The sequence below is a fragment of the Epinephelus fuscoguttatus genome, linkage group LG20, assembly GCF_011397635.1.
Source record: "Epinephelus fuscoguttatus linkage group LG20, E.fuscoguttatus.final_Chr_v1".
Taxonomy (NCBI): Eukaryota; Metazoa; Chordata; class Actinopteri; order Perciformes; family Serranidae; genus Epinephelus; species Epinephelus fuscoguttatus.
Window position 1 is genome coordinate 19,218,570 of NC_064771.1, and position 19,375 is coordinate 19,237,944.

Here is a 19,375-nt window from a genome sequence, read left to right on the forward strand (position 1 = left end):
ACCTTGGTTGTAATGAATGGTTATTTGAGTTGCCTTTCTATCATCTTGAACCAGTCTGGCCATTCTCCTCTGATCTCTGGCATCAACAAGGCATTTTCACCCAGAGAACTGCTGCTCACTGGATATTTTCTCTTTTTCGGACCATCCTCTGTAAACCCTAGAGATGGTTGTGTGTGAAAATCTGAAATACTCAGACCAGCCTGTCTGATACCAACAACCATGCCATGTTCAAAGTCACTTAAATCACCGTTCTTCATTCTGATGCTCAGTTCGAACTTCAGAAGGTCGTCTTGACCATGTCTACATGCTTAAATGCAATGAGTTGCTGCCACGTGATTGGCTGATTAGCTATGTGCGTTAATGAGGAGTTGTGGAGAGCAGAAGTCTAAATAAATGTACATGTTTCATACTTAATCAAGGAGTCTGGATACTTTAACTGCTAGCTAGTTATTAGTTATGTAAGACAGAAAATAAGCCACATATAAACTCTATTCATTCCACTATTGTATTCTTCAAAGTCATGAAGTCAGACTTTACACTAGTGTCCACATAATAAGGTTTAGAGACTAAGTAATAGATGTTGTAAGTCATAACCTTTGGGCCTCACCTTGATGGAGTCAATTTGATAAAATATCAAGAAAAACGAGTTTGAGTAGGGAGAGGCTGCTGTGTTTAAAAAGGCTTGAGTGCCTGAGGAGTTCATCAGAAGGACTCTCTGCGCTTACTGGAGGCAAAACATCAGTGACAGCACATGATGGCAGACTGGACTGTGTGGATACTCCTGATGTGTGCTGTCCTCACTGGGCAAGGTGAGCTTTGACACTGACTTACCAGTTTATTCTCTACTTCAACCAATAAATTATCTCTTCTTGAGCTTATGCTTAGTTTTTATTAACATTGTAGAGAGATTTTGGTCCAACTTTATGGTCATTTTTCAGTTAAAAACAAATCCAAATATGATGCAAATATAAGCTTTATAAGTCAGCAATCATTTCATGGCTGTTGTATTGTAGAGAGCTATCAAGTATAATGAAAGCTAAATGAAATGCTTGTAAACTATTGAGAGGTGATCTGCCTAGTGGTTTCAAGTGCTTCAGCTGTTGTCTCTTTCGTATTGTTCAGCACAATATTGAGGAAGTGTCCACAGTGTCACCTACCAACACACGTATTCCAGCACCAAAACAAAGTCTGACCTTCTATCTTATATTTGTTGGGTGTAAACAAACTCACTGAGGCAAACAGGTATAACCAACATTTTTATTCTCTCTTTCCCACAGGGTCAATGGCTCAGGGTAAGCACAGTCACATTCCAGAAATGCAATGTACACAGCTGAAACATGTTTAGCCTCACACATGAATATCACTTTACTGTATAAGCATTGACTCACAGATGATTTTGCTGTGTCAGATTGTGGGATGGCACCTCTCAACACAAGAATAGTGGGCGGTGAGAATGCCACAGCTGGATCATGGCCCTGGATGGTCAGCTTGCACTTCAGTTTTGCAGCACTTCACATCTGTGGAGGGACCCTCATCAGTGATCAGTGGGTCCTCACAGCAGCCCACTGTATCTTAATGTAAGAGAAACCATAGCACCTGCATCTGTTTCCTTACTGAACTCTGAACCAGAGGAGAAATCCTTTGATTAAGAACAAAGTGACTCTTCACCTGTACCTAATATATAATCAGTAGCCATCGGGTCTAACTATTCCTTCTTACAACAGTAGATCTTTTAATATGGCTACGATACACACATAAATATGTAAATATCTATAATAATTTTCACAAGAGCTGTCTTAACTGCAGCAAAGCGCAGCCATGCCATTGTTCCGATGGCTCATAATTCCAAAGCTCTTTTAGATGGAAAATGTCCTATTGGACTGAAAGCCTGTTTGTTTGACATCCTGTCATCCCGAACACATACACGCATTGCTCCAAAGGGCCGTTTCTCTGAATATATGCTACACACTCTCTTAACCGAAGCTTGTGGTTGATGAGCCATCAGACGTTCCTACAATGAAAGCGTGTCCTACTCTGATCATCCTTTCCAACAAACATCAGAGCCTTTTACTCATGCATTCATAACCAGTCGTTTAGATTATTGCGATTCCTTGCTCTCTGGCATCAGTTAAAATATCCCTCTTGTGCCTCCAGCTCATCCAAAACCTTGACTCAGACTCGAAAACCTGACCACATCACACCAGTCCTGGCTTCCCTACACTGGTTACCTGTAGCTTTTAGAATTGATTTTGAAACTTTACTGATTACTTATAAAGCCCTGAGAGGCCTTGCACCAAGTTATATAACAGATCTTTTACTGACCTATGTACCATCTCGCACAGAGATCCTCAGATGCATCTTTTCTTGTTGTTCTGAGGTCTAGATCAATTCGCAAAGGTGATAGAGCCTTCGCAGTCAGAGCTCCATGAATTTGGAATGACTTTGGAGAAACGGTGCTTCAGAGCAATGCATGTTTGTGACAAATGGGCTTTTGTCCAATGGAACATTTTTTTAGGGCATCAAAATTATGAGCTGTTGGAACAAGACATTGTCCTCAGTGTTGTGGCAAATTGTACATGCCCGTCAAGAGTTGTGTGTACTGAGTGCTAACAGTGTAAAGCAAAAACTACAAGACATTGTAATGATTACCGTTGCAAAATACTGTGTAAAAACTGTGTAAAAATCTTCTTTGTGGGGTTCGTCAGTGGTGATTTAATGATCAGGGGCCTCATTTATAAAGCTTGCTTACGCACAAAATGGGGCTTGAAAGTGGTGTACGCCACTTACCACACAAAGGCTGTGATCTATAAAAATAAACTTGGCGGGAGAATGTGCGCACCTGTAAGCAAACTCTGAGTCATGCGTGCGCACATTTTGGAAGACTTCGGGAAGTGGCAACGCAGACGGCGAGGTGGAAAAGTGGAGTCAGATTTTTATTGATGTCTCACACAAATTTAATGTCACGCTATATCCACCTTTGATCCACGTTATCATTGAAATTAAATCCAGCAGCCTTATTTTGCGCTTGGAGTGAGTGATAATTGTTTCATAAAAACATTGTAAAATCCAACTCAAATCCTGAATTGAAATTCTTTCTAAATACGTATTTAATCCGCACTGCCTCTAACGTCTCACTGTCCACTCTGAGCGCAGGAGGGGGAGAGGATGGCGCGACTGCATGGAATATATTTATTTATTTATTTAGCTAAATATTTCCAGTGCATTTATCATGTCTCGAAATACAGCCATTAAGCACAACCGTTACACTCATTTCATCAGCCCTACTTAGACATGTGCTGTTCATAACAAAACCGGCATGAAGAAACGTGTTCGCCTATTACACTTTCATCTTTGAATTGTATTTCAAATTACACGTTATGTTTTGGGACAGGGATACCACTGGTTCATGCTGTAATTCAGGCCAGGTGTCTGATCAGACTAATTGCCATAAACATATAAATACCGCGGTGACCCTCGTGCGTAATTGCGCAAGATGGCACTGGCACATACTCCTTTTTGCCTCCACCTTTAATAAATGTGATTCTTTATGTCGCACATTAATGTCAAACATCCTCATATTTAAAAGCAACACATTAACTACATGTTGGTAAAGGAGTTGAAATATTTGGTCTACCTTTAGATCAGACCACTTTTTTTTTTCTCTGTCACTGCCCGTGCAGTCCCACAGACACAGCTGACAGCATCAGCAGCGTTGATGTGTTGCCACTTTTTTTGCTTTCTTTTATTAGTGATCCTGCTGCTGTGGCCACCACATAAAATCTTTCTTCAGTCCTCCACCGCCCGTTAAAGGGTCTTGAGCTCAGTCTCGGAGAAATTCCGTTTTTTGGTTCGTTTCTCACACCTGTCGCCGTGACTCACAACGAGAGAACACTCGCATGCCGGCTTATTTATATGCAGATCACATTCATGAGGTGATTTGCATGACCATTTATGGTTGAACTAGGGCGTGTAGAGGGCGGAATATGATGCGGATCTGGGTGCGCACAACTGCAGGAGGTCTGTGATTGCTAAAGAGAACATTGCGTGCAAGTGTGCGTGCGCACGGTTTTATGAATCAGATTATTTTTTGGCGCACGCCATTTTCAGCTTTTGGGCGCATGTTAACTATGAATCCTAAGCACCCTTTTATAAATGAGGCCCCTGAACTCTATAGTCTGTAATTGTTTGGAGTTATTGATTTTATTAGGCTAAGTAGAAGCACCATTTCCGTGAAATTTTTGGTCTAAAATTTTCAGGATTTCCTTTATTAATCTCTGAATATATTTCTGAGGGTGAACTCTTTGGTGTTTTGGTTTTAAGCGTTTCAGAGACAGTTATGCTACAATGTTCCTAAATGGCCCAAAAATATGTGCTGGTCATAACCCCATTTGTTTCATAGATCTCTAGAAATGATGTTACAATGTGGATGCTTTATTTGGCTGATGTATAATTTATTACCTTCCGAGATTTCATCTTCTCCTTTCTTATACCAGGTGAGTATTACATGTATGTAATTCACACTGTCCAGCCAAAACAGCTTGATGTTCATGCTGGTAACAATGTTTTATCCTGAGGTGTCTGTAAAGGATCTTAATAGGTGGATACATTATTTGTCAGTACTGATATTGTACCTGTCAGGATTTGCATCCTGCTGTTATTACAGCCAAGATGATTTAATATATATGAGGTTCACACTGTACAGCCAAATCAGCCACTAATATGTGCTGGTAAAATTATTTGACTCATACGTAGGTCTCCAGAGACAAAGTTAAACAATAGGATAATAAGTTGATACATAATAATTTGTGTTTTTTATTTATTCTTATATCCAGAAGCCGCCCTAGTGTATGGACTCTCTACTTGGGACGAGAGACTCAGTCTGGCCCTAATGTTAATGAGGTGAGTCGCAACGTGTCCCAGATCATCGTCCATCCTAACTACAACGACACATTGTTTAACAACGACATTGCCCTGATGAAGCTCAGCAGCCCTGTCACTTTCACTGACTACATCAAACCTGTCTGCTTGGCAAGTAACTCCAGCCAGGTTCACAGCTCCACCCTCTGCTGGGCCACCGGTTGGGGCAGACTTAAAAAGGATGGTGAGTACTGGCATGCTAACATGCTAACCAAAAACACATTACCTGCTAAATATCAGCATGTTAACATTGTTATTGTGGGCATGTTTGTAAAACAAAATGCATTAGTTTGTTATTTATGTTTTATATTTGCAAACCACACTGTGTTTGTTAATGAATCATGAGGCATTTGTTTGTGTAGTTTTGGCAGGATCCAGCAAACTGACTATGAACACATCAGGGGACGTACCCTATTGTTTCACTTATGATTCAATTAATTTCATTAATATTCATACTAATTAAAACTGTTCACACTTTCCCCAACTACAAGCATTGCAGTGTAACATCAGTTTTTTAAACAACCCACAAAGATATTCCACATCATTCATACTATAGTATTATAATATGAATAGTATTATTCAACATTCAAAGCGAACATTACAGTGTAGCCTCAGCTATTCTGCATTGAGCATTCACACTTGCTATTTGCACAGAAATGGCATTCTCTAGTTTATTCTAGATATTTACCACTTCAGTACATCTCAGAAATGATGAAAATGACCAGGAGATTTTTTTTTGGCTGTGTATCATTCTCTCTCCCCCCCCTTAATGCCTGATCAATTAAAGGCAAAACGGCCAAAAAATTATCTTAAAAAAAAAAAGAAGAAAGAAAATACAATATACAGTTTTGGTTTTTAATGCAGTGCAGCCTAAAGGGTCAAAGACCACAGGCATTCAGTGTTGGTTTTCAGCCTTGGCTGAATGATATTATGGATTGTAGATGGTGAAATTCTAAATTCCTTGCAACTGTTCTTTGAAAAACTACGTTCTTACCATTGGACTATTTGACTGAGCAGTTCTTCACAAAGTGGTAAACCTCGCAACATCCTTTCTTGTGAACAGCTGAGGCTTTCGAGGATGCCCCTCTCATACCCGATCATGATACTATCATCTGTTACCAATTAACTTGTGTACATGTGGAATGTTTCAGGTGCTTTTTGATCATTCCACTTTCACAGTGTTTTGTTAATCCTGTCTCAACTATTTTCGGAGGCATCTAATTCAGAATGAGTGTCTATTTTCCGAAAAACAATAAAGTTAATCAGTTTAAAGATTAAATATTTTGTCTTTGTACTGTACTTGATTGAATGTATCAAAAATGATTACCAAATCACTGCAATCTATTTATATTCACATCTTACACAGCATCCCAACATTTTTGGAATTGAGGTTGTAGATGTAATCATTTCTAAATTTCACAACATGTTGTTATCCAACATAATATTCTTCTTTAATCCATATTTGTTGGCTTTAGCATTACAAAAACATTTTAATTGTGTTCACAAAACTGTTTGCTCTTTGGCCTGCTGAACACAAGGGAGGCAAACACTTCTTATTTATTAACGGGACAGTCTAGCAGCAATCTAACAGTGCCACATCATATTTGATTAAGAAAGTTGATTTCAATCAAAATTAACAAAACAATCCATTCTGTATCAGTGTTGTACCCTACTGGTTGTTGATCAGCTCTGAAAGTTAGAATTCTATCATGGAAATGTTAGAGTAATATGTTTAGTGATAGTGATGGTTTGCTGCCATACTGATTTGACCACGTTTCAAATGTCTAGTTGACCAGATTGCCTGGTTGGATCTACTTGTGGTATAACCATTTACCCAAACCCAAGCAAGTCAGATAAAGGATGCACTGTCACATATCAATTAAATGGTGCAGGGATTATGGCATTGTCATAATTGATGGGTTTGCCTCAGATCATAAAAAAACCAACACTGGTTGTTGGTTGGTTATTTTAAGAGAAAAACATCATCACCACCACCACCACCACCACCAAAAATCTCCATAAAACTGTGCAAAAGAAGGAAAATGAATTGTCTTCTGATGTCATTCTCTCTCTCCCACAGAACCCTTGCCAAATAATTATCCCCTGCAGGAGGTACAGATTCCTGTTGTTGGAAATAATCAGTGCACTTGCAACTACCTCCCTCAACCAGCCGCAAACATCACTGACGCAATGATATGTGCAGGACAAGAAAACAAAGGAGCATGTCAGGTCAGAATTATAATGCATTGTTGGAATATTTAAAGTAACTGTACTGACTGTTTTTTGTTTTTTTTTCCTTGACACTCCCAAAAGAAACTGTATAAATGTCGGTGTGTAGGATTTAAGGGAATTAGTGAGGTTGCAGGACTGGAACTTCTCCTGTGTGCCAATAATAAACCTACAGTGGCTGCACAAAAATATGAATGAGAAGGTGTTTGATTTTGTTGTTTGATCTTAAATTGCATCTGTGTTTCACTCACTTGCCACTTAGTCCCTCCCATCACCATGGAGAGGTCCAAGGAAACCAAGCGAAGAGAGGAATTGAGAAAATATGTTTTCAGCGAAATGAGGCGTTCTTTCCTTTAAAACGTCAGGTGAAGCAACGCCCATTTCTGATGACAGGAGCAGCTGATGACAGCTAGATCAGCTGTCGCTCAGGTTTAAAACCTGTAGAGACTTTTGATGGAGCTTGTGTCACACGTACACTGTAAAGGCACACAGATATCACTGCCAGAGCAACAGTATTTTCTCTCAGTTTACCTGCAAGTGAATAACCTGCATATGTTCTGTGTCCCGTTTAGAGGCGCAGAACGTGATTATATTTTTTAGGCTGTTCATTATTTGCATCTGTATGCATCTTTATTGATTTTCTCTTTGTAAATTAAGTATTTAAAAATCCAGAATTCATATGTTATCAGTTAGCACTTGGTGTTAGAATCCCTGGAGTTTCAGCACGATTTGTGCCACAGCATAGGTGTTTTGGCCGTGACCACCCAGCAGAGCCACCCTCCATACATCACCAGTTGTGCACCTCAACATCATCGGGTGTTTCGGCCTTTATCACAAGACACCCTCCGTTGAGGGAGGCCCACCACAGGCCGATCATGCCTGGGTGTGTGACAGGAGGTTGGCTCCTCCGTGGTCACCTAGGGGTCCAGACAGGATCCTTTCTCCTCAGCCATAGCCAATGACTGCCCCTCTCAGCTGTATTGACCAGATCCTTGACCACTTTCCTCTGGGCCTGCTCATTAATCCAGATTTCCTTGAGGAGCCTTGTGGCAGATCTAGCGACAAAGCCTCTGCAGCACACCTTGATCATTTGCACCTCAGCTTTCCAGCCTCTAGTCACCTCTGGTTGCTGCTATTTCGGGTGGAACTATGAGACACTGGCCCAAGTCAGCACACATTTCCCAGTCTCTGGCTCCATGCAGCAGGCTTTAATTGGAAGGCAAGAGGCATGCTACTTATTTTTCTCCCTCCAGACGAATAATGCAGACCATTGAAACTTATCCTGTTTATCCGGTTTGAGAGGCATGGTGTTGATGGTTACCTTCTTCGGCTCAAGCTCAGCTGCCAAGCACTTAAGTATCTGCTTGTGCCACCAGGTGTGCAACAGGTGTATCTTCCCTGTATTAGGCTGGTCTTGATTATATGAATATGATTATTATGTTTTTGAAACACTAACAGATAACAGAAATAACAGATCGTAAAAAGAAAAATCTGTCCAAATGAAGACAGTTTGTTCTTCTTTTGTTGTTCAGATTTTTAACCAGATGGTCAATCAGAAAACAAATAAAAGATAAAAACCTGGGAGTGATACACTTAAGTTAAATCTGTTATCTAGCTTCACATTGGTATGAAACTCCAGTGATGTGATGCATCAGTTCAGTCCGATCAGCTGCAGCACTGTGTGCGTCCAATCAACAACTGATATCCAATTGGGGTGGCATGTTGGCTGATAAAAGACTTGCATGAAAGCTGCTCTCGTGTATTCTTGCTCATTGCTTCTAGCTTCTAACAGCCGGAATAAGAGTTTTGGGATGGCTTTCTAAATGGTGCATCACAACGACTTCTGGTTCAAGTGAGGAGCGAAGAAATATCAAATAAGAGACTTTGGGAGGCCACCAATGTAAACTTTTATATTTATGCTACCAAAATGTTACTGTCACTGCACTTGGTGAGGTAAGACTACTCCAGTCTAATTCTACTCATGTCAGTGTTAATTAACTGATCATGTTTTGTGTCTTTTTTTCAGGGGGACTCAGGTGGACCTCTGCAATGCAAACAAAACTCAAAGTGGGTCCAGACTGGCATTACCAGTTTTGGAGAACCTTGTGCTCTGGGCGATTTCCCTGAAGTCTATGCCCGAGTCTCCGAATTCCAGACTTGGATCATGGAACAAGTGGCAGGGGCGAATGTCAACTTTGTGACATTCACCTCCAGTGGCACAGATTCAGATGACAGCTTTATGTGTCGCAGCTCAAACGAAACCACAGCAGCTCCAAATACGACTGCCACAGCATCAACTGTTGTAACTGAGCTTACATTTGTTGTCATCTTGGTGACAGTGCTCCTGCAGCTCATTGAAGCTATATAGTACAGTTTTGTGCTAACAACTCCTAAATTTCTTCTGTTGTGTTGGGTTATCTTTGTCTTTTAAATCATTTTACAAAGACTGAACTTACGTATAACATAATGATATAGCTGAGTTTATATGGTAATAGTGTCACTACTAGCTTTGGAGCATGGCTTTGTCTCTGTTAAACCTGTAAGGTAATTTTTTCACTTAATTTAATTCTTTCCTACATGCCAGGAGTTCTCAAACTTAACTCTTAAAAGGTCTGCATCTGGTTTTTATTCAAGGTCAGGAGCATGGAGTGATTGGCTGGTTTAGACTGCAAATTCATCTGTCAACTCCTCTTTGAGTACTCAGTTTTCTCAGTCAGCTTTTCCTTTCTTTGTACATTTCAACATCTTCCTCTCTTTGGTGACAAGATGTGCTGTGAAGACCCGCCCTACTCTTGTGTACAACTGTGTACTAGAGAAAACAAATTCTGTGGTGTAATGTTAATGAGTGAACTCAGCAGCACAGACACCAGACACATGACACGACACGACACAATGTCATGCCATGGGATGCAATGCAACACGATACGATATACTTTTATGTCCCTGTAGGGAAATTTGTCCTGGACTCAGGAGCTGCACAAGTATTGCTGCTTTACAATAATAGTCCAGAAGAAATAAAAAGCATATACCATAAAAAAACACAGAAAGACATACTACACATAACAGTATTGCACATCAGCCACTCATGTACCGCACATAACACCAGCACACAACAGAGCACCATAAGCAAAACACAACACAACACCTCAGCATCAAGTGACATTATTTAAAATCTTAACTGAGGTTGGCACAAATGAATTTTTAAAACGGTTCAGTTAAAATTTGGGTATCCTGTATTGTCTGTGAACAGACTGCTCATACAGTGTCTCGAGACAAAACCCCAGCAGTTAGCTAGCCTGGAAATCCAGACCCAAATCTAGAAAGATTTAGGGTCTGGCTATGAGTAATGCAAATGGCCCAACTCGAGGGGCAACACCAAGCATGCATTTGAAAATATCACTGCACACAATTGGATAACACTACGACCAATCAGAACAATACACGGGGTGACGTATCCAGAGCTTAGCTACCAGCAGAGCTAACTGGTAGATTAGACTCTTGCCATATCCGGTTGGCAAAACAGCAAAAAAGTCCTTCTTGCAAAGGAAAGACTCGAGCGCCGTCTTCTGTTCCTCTTTTAGTGAAAAAGCCAAGTCTAACTCGTTCATTGTAGCGGCCAAAGACGTTTCAAACAACTGGTGTTCATCCGTAGCCATCTTGCAATGTTTAGCGTCATCTGTTTAGCTGCCCGCCTATATCAGATACACCCATGTGATTGGTGCAGATCGGCTACAAGGGCATGGGTAATGAGCATCATTACTGATTGCCAGAGTGACTCGCTGAGCAAATTCAAATTGTGTTCTTGCGAGAACTCTGGATTTCCAGGGTAGCAATCAGCGCCGCCATGACAACAATGTCAGCGATACAGATATAAGCTGCATTCAAACCACATTCATCTGGGGAGAGGAATGCTGTTAAAGATCTTTAACAACACTGTTTATTTAAGGTTGTTAACAATTTTTTGATCAACTGACAATTTGTTTCAAAATAGTAAATGATACACTTCGTAACATAATTTGTATTCAGAACAAGAGATACGGGCTGGGCTCGGAATGACTTGTCGTTGGGTAGGAATGCAGACCTTGACCGAGACTTTGAGAAGCCCTGCTGAAGGCCTACTTTATATATCTAACTATACATAAATCCTCTTTGAATTCATCTTAATGTTATGAAGCCATTTGTGTTATCAGCTGCATCAAAATGCACTTAAAGGAGCAGCGTGTAGGATCGAGGGCAGAAATGGAACATAATTATAATCATGTTTTCATTGGTGTATAATAACCTGAAACTAAGATTCATGTGTTTTCATAACCTTGAAAAGGGGTGTGAAACATATGGCCAGAACCGGCCTGCCAAAGGGTCCAATCTGGCCTGCTAGATGACTTTGCACACCTAATGTTGACACACATGTGAAGGCTAAGAGGTTTCAGAAACAAGTTAAACAGTGAGTAGATACTTAACATAAAAAGTCTTTTCACTCTGGCCAGAATACAGCTCTCTGGAATAACAATGAATACTTTCTGTACTCATCCTGAAAGATATTGAGCACTGTGCAAAACATTGTCAACCAGCAGTTTCAGTACAAACGAATTTGTATCAGACTGACAAAACTTCAGACTGTAAATGGGTTGTAAGGCAGGGGATGACTTTACCTGCTTCTTCAATAGCTTCCTCTTTAGTGGAAAATTATGAAAAACAATGCACATGTAATGACAGCAAGTAGTAGACTGATTGAATGTGGAAAAACTGAAACATACTGTTGAATTTGCACATATTTTTCTTAGGATATCACAACCTATTTATCATTAGTTTTGTAAATGGATGAATGTTTTCAGAATGAACTTTACACTAAAAACAGGAAACATCTGAAGGGGTTATTACTTAGAGGTTATTAAGCAGTGGTTTTACCGGTTTGGCCCATTTGAGATCAAACTGGGCTGTATGTGGCCCATAAACTAAAATGACACCCCTGCCTTAGAATGTGCCCTTCATATCTACACAGGGAGCGGGTCCTCCTCTGCAGTGCTTACTACGATGCACCCCCATTTTCCACAGTAGCACAAAACGGATTGCATTTTTACATCACCAGAAGGTCACCATAGGTTCTCTACATGCTTGGAAAGGGAATGCATTCTGAAATCTCACCACTAGATGTCATTACATCCTACACTCTGGTCCTTCAAAGCTGTCTAATCCTATAAATCTAAAGCAAGTTGACATCATCATTTTCTAATACTTTGATACGATGCTTAATACCACGTTAATTTTGTAATAGTAGTAGTGTATGTATGGTACATGATTTAATACATTTTTATCACATATTTAGTGTTACAGGGTACAAATAATATAGGGTAATATTGACAATAGGACGATGTAGTACACCTGTTTCACAGCTCTCCAGAAACGTCTGCGGTATCAACAAGGGCCGTCTTAGTGAGGAGAATAAAGGAACAAAGTACAAAGGACCCCACCATGGGGAGATTAGAGTGGATTAAAAGTCTTCATTTATTTTGAAAATTGTACATTACTGACATTGTAAGTTGACTGTTACTTTTGGCTGAATAGTTTGACAGACTATTTCTTGTATCTAAAAGACCAGTCAATCAGTTTTAGACTGATAACAGCTTCAAATCCTGTGTTTTCTGTGTTAATAAATCAATTCCTTAATTTTGCAAATATAACAAGTTTCCAGAGGAGCCTTACTCTGGTAGGCTGTCTTTCATGTGCAGCCGTCACAGATACTTCATCATCTTAAAACATGCTTTACTGCAGAGAATTTCAAACATTCATATGGCACTGAACCATAAGGAAGATGTGCCTGATTGCAACACTAGCTGGAACTGTCACAGATAAGATGTCTGCAGCTGCACGATTCCTGTATGTCACGTGATTGTTACTTCAAAAAAAAAGAAAAAAAGAAAAAAGAAAGTGAATCATAATGTTCACACACTCTTAATTTTCCCTGCAACCTTGATTATGAAAACTCTTAATTTGCCTCAGTAAGTTAAACAAAAAGCTGAAATGTGAGTGCAGTAAAGGTTATTTAATTCACTCTCGTGCTGTAGATTTCTTTTGGCTCATAAAGCCTGGAAAATCTCCGCCCCTCTGTTGTCTGCCTTTGCTCGTGGCTCAGGTCATGTTGCAGGTTTTGTTTTTCCCCGAGTTGTTTTCAATGGTCAGAGGTACGGTAAGGAAGCAGATTAAAATATTTTCAGAAAAGCTGTCAGTGAGCAACAAGCAAACATTTTGATTATCCTTCCTGGTGTGTTCCTGTTAAAACGGACTGACCTGATTACCAGAAGGCTTCTTGAAATCCTTTGCACTAGATATTCAAACACATAACAGTATTGATAATTTGATAATCAGTTACATCATAAACTGGTATTACAGTGGTATGTCAATCATGTCAATCACTCAGAGAGCTGCAGTCAAACTGATCAAACTTGACGACTCAATCTGTAAGTGCCATTTATTAGTGATAAGTTTGTTTATTTTTAGATGGTATGATTTGCTACAATACAGAGAGAAATATTTAGTGTTATGTTGGAAGAAGTTGTTAAATATGTGAGGTTACTTTGTTCCTGTATATTTTGACCTCTGCCGATCTTTATATTGGTCCTGTGCAGCTACCGTACATATGTAATGAACAGGAAGTAAAGCTTTTATTGTGAAATGTTCAGTTTGAGAAAATAAACAAGAATAGCGGAGCATCACGTATGTTTTACCGTTAGTTCGTTGGTGTCGCTACCGAGCCGACTCAATGCGTAAAGCAGTCTCCTTAAGATGTGGTTATTTATGGAAGTGAATTAAGACGAAGATGAAAACAATGCAGACTAAGGATAGCCACTACGTAAATGTTTTCAGGAACATATTTTACTGTACTGTTTAGCTGTAAAATGAGAAAGCACCGCCCACCAGCAAAACTAATTTTCTCATTTCACAGCTAAACAGTACACTAAAATATGTTTCTGAAAACATATGAGGGGAGACACAGGCAAGACAGTCACTGAATCTTGATTAATGTTTGATCAGCACTGCCTAGTTTGACCACAGTTCATGAGCCATGATTGACATGATTGACAACTGTGTTAGAGACTCCTCGGCTCTGATTGATTGTTTTCATTTACACACAGTAAGGTCATTTAAAGCGCTAAAAGAACATGATTTTTATTTTCACAGATCATCTATCTCATTTACTACTGTGTGAATACAGTTACAATTTAGGCAAATGTGATCAAGTTATTTTGTAGGGTTAAAAGCTACCTTAAATTTGACCTCAGTTGCTGCTGATGTTCAAAGCGCAACCCCGGAGCTAACAGCTGTATGTAACGTAGCCAGAAGCAAGTAGTGACAAGCAGAGGAGGTAACATTAGAGAGTGACAGAAGAAAAACTCTCGCAACAGTCAAATACAATGCTAAAGTTAGCATAGCTGTTTTTATATGTTAGCTATGTCAGACAGACAGTGACAAAGGCTACACTTCATATCACAAGCATCTGATTTGAATAGCAATTGCCAGGTCCTTCTGTTGAAATTAGCTTAAATGTGTGTTTGCGCTGTGTTCTGCGCTGTACCTTGTGGTGAGTGAAGAGCAAATTTCTTATCATGTGAAGGCATTTTCGGTATCCTGTACCATATACTGGCCTTTTATTAATGTCATATTTGTTTTCCTTTAGTTCTAATATGTTTAATCTGTATTTGTTTCTTTCAACCTATTCATCAATTTCATATCATGTCATTGTTATGTATATTATTCTACTTCATTCTCTATGGTATTTTTGGATGCAACATGTGGCCTAGTAGATTTGAATTAATTTGTATTGTGCTGACTTGTTTCATCTTGATTTTCATATGTAACACTTTATTAAAACTGTTTAAAAAATGCTGTATAAATCAAGTTTAGCATTGTTTTATTAGTTCTTTATTATAGTTATTATGATTTATACAATAAATTCAACACAATTATGTATACATTCTTACAATAGGTAGAAATTGTGTTGTTTAATGGTGTAAGAACAAACAGATGCATCCAGCAGTCAGTTGGAAATGTGGCAAGCTCCAGAGGAAGAAAGAGGTCAGCCTGAATATTTACAAATAGGAATGATAGTAGAAAATGTGTTAACTGTCAAACAATGAGTCGTTTTATTTAACTGTTTATCATTTTATCGCTCGCTATCAGGTTTTGTTGCAAATGCAGCTCTATGTTCAACAGAGTGTGTCGTCACTCCTATTGTGTGTTTTTGTTTGTTGTACATGGTTACACTTCGTCTCACTTTACTGGTTCAACTAGGAAACAGTGTCATGCCAAAACTCTTAAGAAGTGCTGCATTCAGGTTATCAACCAGGAAATTAGTTTGTGGAACTGCATGTTCAGCTGGTGTTACTCCTCTGCATGTGCTGAGAAAAGCATGCAGGATATAAATATAAAGAACAATTGACAACCATGATGAAGCATGTGCACCTGTGCCAGCTTCACCGATGCCACTCGGGAGCAGGTTGCCTCTAAGGTATGTCTGAGGGTGAGGGTGTGTCCCTGTAGCACACTGTGGCTGTCAATCTAATATTTTGTTACTGGCACGATATCAGTCACATCATGGTTAAGTATAAGCAAGTAATTATAAACAAGTTCAGCATATTGGGCAAAAAAGAACTTTCAGCTGAGAACAGATTAACTTTCAAGACCATGTGTGCAGTCAAAATATTAATCCCACTTGTTTAATGCTACTTCTGTAACAACTTAAATAGTTAGGTAATAGAAATAGTTCTCTGTACAGTCCAATAGCACCAAAAACTACATCCTTAAAATTAACATCTCTCTAAAACCACAAACACTGAACATTTATAACCTTCATGAAAGTAGGATTTGTTACACGTCTTTAGTATTGTTGTTTTTTAATATTGTCTGCTATTATTGTAATGGTACTGTATTAGTCTCAGCTATGCATGCCTAATAAATTGGCAACTAGGCGTGGCATGCATACGGTACGCTTCTTTTCTGTTTCCACTGTGAGAAGTTGTGGATGGTACAGTGTTTCCCCTTCCATTATATTAGAGGGCAACAGAGATCATAACTGAAGTCATTTAAGGTTACCTTTCCTATAGAAAAGGTCTATACCTTGTTCTTTTATTAAGCAAACTAAATAGCCTCATGTTATTTATCTTATTTACACAACGGCATGTCATTTCTGTCTCCACATGTCGCCAATTACAATTCTCCTCTGCTCTCTGTATCATGTACGTTGGAGTTCCACCCCGATGTGTGTTCTGTGGACGATAAACGAGGTGCAGACTTCCCTCTGTGTCGCTGGTAAAGAGGAAATACAGTGAGTGCTGGGCAGAGCAGTGAGTGACAACAACCCCGCCTACATTTAAGAGTATTAGACATTATTTATTACAAACCATGACACTACGTAGCATTACAAGGCTGGTCCATAAAAAAGGAGGCATGGCAGTTACATATTAAGAAGCACAACAGTTATTATGTACGTCGATCGGATTCATATCCAATGTCCACAATTCAGACATTGTTTGATAGTGTTCAGTTTTTATCTGTGTAAGACCAGATTACTTCCTCATATTGTTTCAGAGATTTAGGGACATTTACAAGCAGACATAGAAGTGGTTTTGCTTACACGTGTTAACATATTGCTGTACTGATGTTTGCGCATACTGCCCTCAAGAATAACTGCATTTTATTGCTTTCTGAAAAGCAATGCAACCTAGTGCCTGCATGAGTTTTACATTTGGGACAATTTGGTAGAAATCCTGCCTTTACTTACCGAAAATATATGGTGGCATATAGATACTGTGTAGGATATTATATTGTAACTGCTGATGTCTATTGCAGATTTAGACTCTGGGATGCAATCCACACACCATCATCTGTCATGTATTTGAGCAACCAAGATGTTTTTAACCATACAAGTTTTTCCAAGTTCAAATGTTATATCTAAGAATAAAATTCAGATATAAAATGCTTTCGCCTTTTGAGATCCAGAGAAAATTTCTCTAGCAAGTGAGATCCATTTAAAAACTCCAGCGAACTGGCTTTCTTATACACATAAGCCTCGTTTCCACCAAACATGTTCAGTACGGTACCTTTGGAACCAACAGTAACCCTTCAGACATGGTACCTAGACCCTGGCTTTTCCACCACACACAGTACCCTTAAATGTGGGTGGGGTTGTTGTCACTCACTGCTCTGTCCAGCACTCACTGTATTTCCTCATCACTGGTAACACAGATGGAGGTCTGCACCTCGTTTATCGTCCACAGAACGGGGTTGCATGCTGACATTGTCAGAACAGGCTGCAGTGAGAGTCTCTCTACATGGGATATTTAAAAATAGCGGGTTTGTGCAAGTAATCCTTCTCAGGCAAGCTCAGGGGTTTAGTGTTGCTGGAGCCCACAGGAACAACGCTCCACAATACTTTTTTTTTTTTTCTCAAAGTGAGGATTGAGATATATGCCATCCTGGTCTAAATTTATATATTTATACGTTTAAAGATTCACTCAGTGCTTAAAGTGTATGTCTTTTAAAATCTGAAGTAATGGTCAAAGTTGTCACAGTGAAATTTAAGGTGTGCTGATGGATTCACGTCGCCAGCTCATTATTTTTTTCTCAGACTCCAGCTGCTGCAAGAGGCAGCAAAACATCCTTTCATTTTATATTTCATTTTATAGTTACAGTGTACCAATAAAACTCTCCATGGTATGAACAGTGGTTACATGAGCTTCCAAACCAGCCACAACTCAGCCCTGAGCAGAGTGACTGCCCGCTACTGACCAATCAACGGACTGCAGTGTTCACAGCTACACGTTTTAGTACCAGATCTGTGTGCTAGGTACCCCACCAGAAGGGTGACCAAATATGGGGACAGTATGGAACGGCTCCATTGGTACCAGGGTTCAACGCTAAGGTTTTTTTTCACTTGCCCGGTCGGGCAAGTTGGTCAGAGATCTACTTGCCCGAAGTCAGTTTTTACTTGCCCCATAAAAATTGTTTAATTTAAGCGGCTATCAAATAACAAAGACTGCAGTTATTTTTATGTTATGTAATCTTTATTCACACTGTATTTATTAATTAAAACAACATACGTCATGTATTGTAGCTTAATTCCTACACAAAAATGACAGTGTCAGGGCTTAAAGTGAAAAACTCTGTCGTGCGCCTGCATCAGAGCAGAAGAGCACGTTTTAAAATACATTAATTTTATCAATTAGTTATTAACTTTTACTATTTTTAGCAACTTGCCCGATCAGGCAAGCGAGGTTGTTAGTTTACATGCCCGACCGCGATTTTTACTTGCCCCAGGCAATCGGGCAATCCTTATTGTTGAGCCCTGGGTACCATCCACAACTTTTACAGTGGACACAGAAAAACTCATCATTATTTAAGACAGCCTTTTTGAATTGAATTGCTTGAGACAGAGGTCTGTCCATCATTGGTACAGTTAAAGTCATCCCCTACAATCATATTGGTGCAGTCCATTTCAGCTCACTAAGTAAAAGGCTTCATCTTGACATAAGGGGAATAGACATTTCTTGTCAAAATATGTTTACCATGTAGCACCCATTACTAAATATATCTTCCTTCAGTGTCCTTATGAGAAGCTGTGGCAGTAAAGGGAAGATTTTTTTTTTTATGAATTTAGAGAATCACACTCCTCTCATTTGTTGAGTGTGATGAAAGGTAAATCTGACCAACCCATTCCCTAAAAAAATGTATGGCTTCATATTATGTAAATGCATTTCCTGTAGAAAAGCTAAGTGAATCTTGTCTTTTTTAAGAAAGTTCAGGGCAGATTTCCTCTTGATCATTTTAGACCTCAGATCTTCCATATACTTAAATAGTCACTGCCAAGAAGTTGTGTGATGAACTGCGTGACACATATAACGTTAGCCATTAAACATAAGCTAGACCAGTCTGTAGCTTCCTGTGTAGAATGAACTCTGATGAACATAGGGACGTGTTTCAAGCAGAACAGAACAAAAAGCTCGGATTCACTAAGAGTTTAAACAGAGGAAAAAGAGCATTAAGAAAAAACGTAAAAGAAAAAAAAAAATCTTACCTTGCCGAGCAGTACTTTTAGCATAACAAGTACAGCTGTAAGGGATCAAAAACAAAAAGATTTAAATTAGAAACACTTATATCTATCGATGAATTTAAGGGCATCATAAACAATGTGGTGATAGAGACATTTGCTTGAGAGGTCACTCCAATCTCCCTT

At 39.3% G+C, this 19,375-nt stretch overlaps 1 protein-coding gene across 1 annotated transcript; it reads left to right on the forward strand.

Moving 5' to 3' along the window:
• Positions 1-284: 284 nt before the first annotated feature.
• On the forward strand, positions 285-12,012 carry LOC125880503 (chymotrypsin-like protease CTRL-1). Its single transcript, XM_049563045.1, has 6 exons — positions 285-809; positions 1,278-1,292; positions 1,409-1,577; positions 4,833-5,101; positions 6,998-7,146; positions 9,173-12,012. Exons 1-6 carry the CDS (start codon positions 752-754, stop codon positions 9,512-9,514), a joined length of 1,002 nt encoding a protein of 333 aa, XP_049419002.1. The 5' UTR covers positions 285-751; the 3' UTR covers positions 9,515-12,012.
• The last annotated feature ends 7,363 nt before the right edge of the window (positions 12,013-19,375 follow it).